General features: G+C 33.4%; 2 protein-coding genes across 2 annotated transcripts in view; one reads left to right on the forward strand and one right to left on the reverse strand.

Annotated features, from left to right (window-relative positions):
- The window catches only part of LOC123305834 (NADPH-dependent diflavin oxidoreductase 1), a 45,263-nt gene that overhangs the window by 37,175 nt on the left and 1,188 nt on the right, over positions 1 to 6,900 (forward strand). The gene's annotated exons all lie outside the window — the stretch shown is intronic.
- Positions 4,888 to 5,439, reverse strand: LOC123305841. The gene is made up of 2 exons (XM_044887677.1): positions 5,025 to 5,439; positions 4,888 to 4,945 (listed from the first exon to the last, which is right to left on the reverse strand). Exons 1-2 carry the CDS (start codon positions 5,410 to 5,412, stop codon positions 4,899 to 4,901), a joined length of 435 nt encoding a protein of 144 aa, XP_044743612.1. The 5' UTR covers positions 5,413 to 5,439; the 3' UTR covers positions 4,888 to 4,898.

Genomic DNA, 6,900 nt, shown 5'->3' on the forward strand with positions numbered 1-6,900 from the left:
CTCGATGTGGCAGAATGCTACAGTAGCGAACTGTCTTATTTGTTCACCAGAAGAATGTAGATGGATCAAAAATGAAAATAGAATTGAACCACTTTGGTTCGAAGGTGCTCCAACGCCTCTTCTTGTTGAAGATATTGTTGCTGTCGAACTTGATGAAAATGTAGATAATGATAATGATATTAATATAGATAATAATGATGAGTATGATCGTGAAGATTATGATCAGCATAATGATGATGACGAAAATATTGATGATAATGATAATGATGATAGTGATGATGACGATGATCACAATAAGAATGATAATGTTTAAAAATATATTTTTGTAACTCGTATTTTATTAGGTAAATAGGTTTTTTATGAATTAATTTAAGTATATTGCTAATAAGATTATACCTTTTTCTATTAATATAAATTAAGATTAGCCTGTGTACATTGTGTTAAATAAAGTAAGAAATGCTTAATTGACAAGTAATAGATTATTGAAGTATTTATTCATCTTTCCCCATAAATCTCTACGATAATTGTGATCGAGAATCATTGGCCTTAGAAAAGGCGAAAATAGTTGTGATTGAAAAAATGTAGCATTTAATTAATAACAGAAATTTTTCGCCTTTTCTAAGGCCAATGATTCTCGATCACAATTATCGTAGAGATTTATGGGGAAAGATGAATAAATACTTCAATAATCTATTACTTGTCAATTAAGCATTTCTTACTTTATTTAACACAATGTACACAGGCTAATCTTAATTTATATTAATAGAAAAAGGTATAATCTTATTAGCAATATACTTAAATTAATTCATAAAAAACCTATTTACCTAATAAAATACGAGTTACAAAAATATATTTTTAAACATTATCATTCTTATTGTGATCATCGTCATCATCACTATCATCATTATCATTATCATCAATATTTTCGTCATCATCATTATGCTGATCATAATCTTCACGATCATACTCATCATTATTATCTATATTAATATCATTATCATTATCTACATTTTCATCAAGTTCGACAGCAACAATATCTTCAACAAGAAGAGGCGTTGGAGCACCTTCGAACCAAAGTGGTTCAATTCTATTTTCATTTTTGATCCATCTACATTCTTCTGGTGAACAAATAAGACAGTTCGCTACTGTAGCATTCTGCCACATCGAGGTGACATAAATTGTTCTCAATATTTTTTGCTTTAATGACTTCCAACATGGTGGAAGCTGGGAAGAATCAAATTTTTTTATGTTCTTAATAAAATAATCTGTGAGAGACGTTGATATAAATTGATTTTTTTTGACGCCATGTAAATAACAAAAGATATTCACTTTGATATTCCTATATTAATACATACATACTATAAAATTTGTACCTAATTAACGCCCTCGTGGGTAAACAGTGATGTTTACAAAAAAATGTTTCAAACAAAAGTTGTTTATTTTTTTGTAAGGAACATTTTTTACATTTAAACTTTCATTCTATCTCTAACGGTTTACAAGATGGGTACTACGGACCCATGACCCAATTGACCTATGTTGCTCATTTACGAACTTGACCTCACTTTTTACGTCCTAAGCACGCTGTAAAAATTTCAGCTTGATATCTCTTTTCGTTTTTGAGTAATCGTGACCACAGACGGACGGACGGACGGAAGAGTTATCTACATAGTAGCATAGGAGCTCGCGAAATGTTAGGCGTCCTGCCAGGCATATAGAACCGCAACTAATGAGGCACTTATTTTTTTTTGTATATAAAATTGTTTAAATTTTCATTTGGTTAAAGTTTTAAGCGGATCGGAATGGGTATAGTTCGTGCACACGGGAAAATTCATTGAAAAATCCGTGCCACCGTGTTATCACCGGTTGCGTCGAGGCACTTAAATATTATTTTGTTCTATTCAATGAATAGAAGATTTTAAAGTAATTACCAAGCAGGACAAAGTTGGTACAGTTCGTCAACAAAAATTTTACTTTCAAGAAAGCACCCATGTTATATGTGCCCACTGCGTTGAGGCACTAAAGCCCCATCCTATTGACTATGGTTAGTAGTAGTAGGGAAAATATATTTTATGCGTACCGCTGATCGGCTCGCGTTCTTACGGTCAGCTCCGGGACTAATATGCACATGGGCATGTGTTGATTTTAAGAAAATCGTGCCGCGTTCGTCAAAATGCTTGATAACAGAGTGTACTGTGTAGTATAATGATAGATACATTGTCATCATGATTAGGTTTTTTAATTTCCCAGACACCCCTAGGTCTTCAAATGCTTCTTTAACTTTGTACCTATTGATATTGTTAACAGCTTGTTTGAAATCTACGAATAGTATGTGTAGATCGATACTATGCTCATTAAATTTCTCCATTATTTCACACATTACGAAAATTTGATCTGATGCATTTCTCATCTCGTTTAAACTCGCCTAGATATTCTCCTATTTTTTTTCTCAAATATTTCTTTGAGTCAACCATTTGGTATGGATTTTGGAAATTTGTATGCCGCATTGAGTAACATGGTATCTCTAAAATTGCTATAATTCATTTTGTCACCTTTTTTATGTAAAGGGCACAATACTCCAATAGTCCAGTTAACTGGTATCTCTTCTATTTTCCTTTTATCTTCTTCTTTTTTAATTGTGTGGATAATCTTCGAAATCATGGTTACGACAGCTTCTCCATATTTCAAGAACTCAGCAGTTATGTTGTCTATCTTGCGAAAATTGCCTCTTCATATGTTAGGATTTTACCATTTATGTCTCTGCATACATTTATTTTAAGTTGGAATTTCTACTTCATTCTATTTATGGCGGCGTAAAATTTTCTATGCTCGTTTTCGTTGCTTAATTCATCTATTTGTTTTAGCTAAAAGTTGTAGATCGTGAAATTATATAAAAACAAGTGAAAACAAACAATTGACTGAGTTAATTGTTGAAATACCATGTATAGACAGTGTTGATGCGCAATCGTTTGTTTTTTTTGACGTTACGTAAATAACAAAAGATATTCACTTTTAAATAGAAACACACACAACTGATATTCCTATATTAATACATACTATAAAATTTTCACCTAATTAACGTCCTCGTGGGTAAACTGATGTTTACAAAAAAATGTTTCAAACAAAAGTTGTTTAATTTTTGATAAGAAACATTTTTTACATTTAAACTTTTGTTCTATCTCTAACGGTTTACAAGATGGGTCCTACGTACCCAAGACCCAATTGACCTATGATGCTCATTTACGAACTTGACCTCACTTTTTACGTCCTGAGTACGCTGTAAAAATTTCAGCTCGATATGTTTTTTCGTTTTTGAGTTATCGTGTCCACAGACGGACGGACGGACAACCGGAAATGGATTAATTAAGTGATTCTATGAACACGTATGCCAAAATTTTTTTCGTGGCATCAATATTTTTAAGCGTTACAAACTCGGGACTAAACTTAATATACTATGTATATTTCATATATACATGGTATAAAAAATGGTACTATTGAAAATGTCACAAATTATTGTCGTTTTTATTTATTTATTTATTTTTTTTTAAATTGTTATTATCATTGACACTCTTGCCAAAAATGCCACAGCCACTTCAACAGTTATAGTCCAAGAGCCCGCTTCGGCCAGACGCACATCATTTCATAAAACCCTAAAGTTTATCTGCGCACGTCACCAACACAGGTAAGAACGATGAGCGACTATGTAGTTTAGGCAGTGGTTACCTTGGCAGGTAACAGGTAACAAAGGTGTAAAAAACAGCACCTCAAGTACATTAAGACATAAAGCTCTATTTTTTTACATTTTCTTCAGAATAATATTTAAAATGACGTCATCCATTGCCGGACACCCCCAAACTCTAAAAAATTGTGATTACACTTACATTATAGTATAAAAGCTGAATTTTATATATGTTTCTTGGGGGGCTATGAAAAGAAGTTACCCCAGTAGCCGGACAGTTTTCAAGGTTTTTTCCATCTTGCCAGAGGCCTTGAGAGTCCGCCGTCGGTGCGAGCGCGAGGCAATATATATTCAGGCGGGTTTAAGTGAGATGGTGAGTTTAATAAAAAAACAAATCTAAACAAGTGAAAACAAACAATTGACTGAGTTAATTGTTGAAATACCATGCAAAGTCAGTGTTGATTTCTTTATCACATTACACATACAAACATGTGACACATACATAACTGATAATCAAGTATAGTACATATTATAAAATTTCCGCCTAATTGGCGCCCTCACGGATAAACAGTGATGTTTACGAAAAAATGTTTCAAACAAAAGTTGTTTAATTTTTGATAAGGAACATTTTTTACTTGTAAACTTTTGTTCTATCTCTAACGGTTTACAAGATGGGTCCTACGGACCCAAGACCCAATTGACCTATGATGCTCATTTACGAACTTGACCTCACTTTTTACGTCCTGAGTACCCTGTAAAAATTTCAACTCGATATCTTTTTTCGTTTTTGAGTTATCGTGTCCACAGACGGACGGACGGACGGACGGACAACCGGAAATGGACTAATAAGGTGATTTTATGAATACCTATGACAAAATTTGTTTCCTAACATCATTATTTTTAAGCGTTACAAACTTGGGACTAAACTTAATATACTATGTATATTTCATACATGGTATAAAAAGTAATCCATAAATTTTTCGAGTTTTGTTAATATTTTTGATAAATTCAAGTTTTGACTGTGTGAGGTAATAATATTGTTTATCGTATGAAATCCAATGAACAAATATTTTTATTATATTCATAGCCATATTATAGAAAGTAAAAAATATTCTTATAATTATTACAGAGTTAAAAAAAATATTATTGTATACAAAAAATGATTTAGTAATGCTCAGAATTTTCATCGTTGTCGTCAATATTTTCACAATCATCGTCACTACTACTCCAGTCCTTGATTGATGTCAATATCACCTTCTTCGTCAGTTTCTGTAAAAATTTAATCGAGTTAATACAATTATGAATAATAATAAAATCATGTACATAATTTGATATAGTAATTACATACCTAATATAATTTCTAACGAATCACTGACATAATTTGGTAGCTGATCCCCTTCAAACCATTTGAAATGGTATTGGTTATTTTCTTGTACCCAACCATTATTTTCTGGCTTATATATGGTTGGACTCTTTAGGTGAGCATTGTTCCAAATACAATATATATGATTTGCTCGTAAAAATTGTTGTAACAGTTCGCTTTTACATGGTGGTAGATTGCTGGCGTCGAAATTCCGCAATTTTTTTCGATCAAAAGCTTCGTCCACACCAGAAACCGTATATGAATCAATGAACATTTGAAGGCGCGCAGCATCAACATCAATTATGCTACCGACATTGTATATGTTGCATATGAATTTCTGGACAATATTAAAAACGTTTCGTTGTCTCACCATCTCACTCAAACCCGCCTGAATATATATTGCCTCGCGCTCGCACCGACGGCGGACTCTCAAGGCCTCTAGCAAGATGGAAAAAACCTTGAAAACTGTCCGGCTACTGGGGTAACTTCTTTTCATAGCCCCCCCCAAGAAACATATATAAAATTCAGCTTTTATACTATAATGTAAGTGTAATCACAATTTTTTAGAGTTTGGGGGTGTCCGGCAGGGGGTTGAAACTATACTAAGTGTCCGGCAATGGATGACGTCATTTTAAATATTATTCTGAAGAAAATGTAAAAAAATAGAGCTTTATATCTTAATGTACTTGAGGTGCTGCTACACCGACGGCGGACTCTCAAGGCCTCTGGCAAGATGGAAAAAACCTTGAAAACTGTCCGGCTACTGGGGTAACTTCTTTTCATAGCCCCCCAAGAAACATATATAAAATTCAGCTTTTATACTATAATGTAAGTGTAATCACAATTTTTTAGAGTTTGGGGGTGTCCGGCAGGGGGTTGAAACTATACTAAGTGTCCGGCAATGGATGACGTCATTTTAAATATTATTCTGAAGAAAATGTAAAAAAATAGAGCTTTATATCTTAATGTACTTGAGGTCCTGCGACACCGACGGCGGACTCTCAAGGCCTCTGGCAAGATGGAAAAAACCTTGAAAACTGTCCGGCTACTGGGGTAACTTCTTTTCATAGCCCCCCAAGAAACATATATAAAATTCAGCTTTTATACTATAATGTAAGTGTAATCACAATTTTTTAGAGTTTGGGGGTGTCTGGCAGGGGGTTGAAACTATACTAAGTGTCTGGCAATGGATGACGTCATTTTAAATATTATTCTGAAGAAAATGTAAAAAAATAGAGCTTTATTTCTTAATGTACTTGAGGTGCTGTTTTTTACACCTTTGTTACCTGTTACCTGCCAAGGTAACCACTACCTAAACTACATAGTCGCTCATCGTTCTTACCTGTGTTGGTGACGTGCGCAGATAAACTTTAGGGTTTTATGAAATGATGTGCGTCTGGCCGAAGCGGGCTCTTGCTCTATTATATTTGCTTGTCCTTCTTTTAGCTGGATATGTAAAAATAATACATATATCTATTGTCTCCTCATTAATAACTTGATGTTGTGTTTCACTTTGGTTATTTCAAAAAGTAAATAACCTTATCAATTGGAGTTCTTGTAGTCAGTAGTATTAATAAGTCAATATCTTTTGCGACAAAGATATTGTATTTGTAATAATTGATTGTTCTATGGCTGTTTCCATTATGAGGACATCAGCATTATTTTCAAATTGTTTCACTAATTTCTGCCCGAAACCAACAATAATTCGTGAGATTCAAATCATTTTCAATAGTACCATTTTTTACTCAATAAGATAGTTTTTGATAAAACAGTGACAATATATCATAAACTATGCCTACCGAGGACACAACGTTAAAAAAAATGGCGCCGAGTACAGTACCTCACAGGAATCGCAATATCT

Source organism: Chrysoperla carnea, chromosome 1, assembly GCF_905475395.1.
Source record: "Chrysoperla carnea chromosome 1, inChrCarn1.1, whole genome shotgun sequence".
NCBI lineage: Eukaryota > Metazoa > Arthropoda > Insecta > Neuroptera > Chrysopidae > Chrysoperla > Chrysoperla carnea.

What these genes read in the sequence shown, in the direction of transcription:
- LOC123305841 (XM_044887677.1), bottom strand. Translation starts at nt 5,412, where the DNA reads ATGGTGAGACAACGAAACGTTTTTAATATTGTCCAGAAATTCATATGC. An exon ending in TTCGTTAGAAATTATATTAG is followed by an intron (nt 4,946 to 5,024) that starts GTATGTAATTAC and finishes AAATTTTTACAG; the next exon opens with AAACTGACGAAGAAGGTGAT.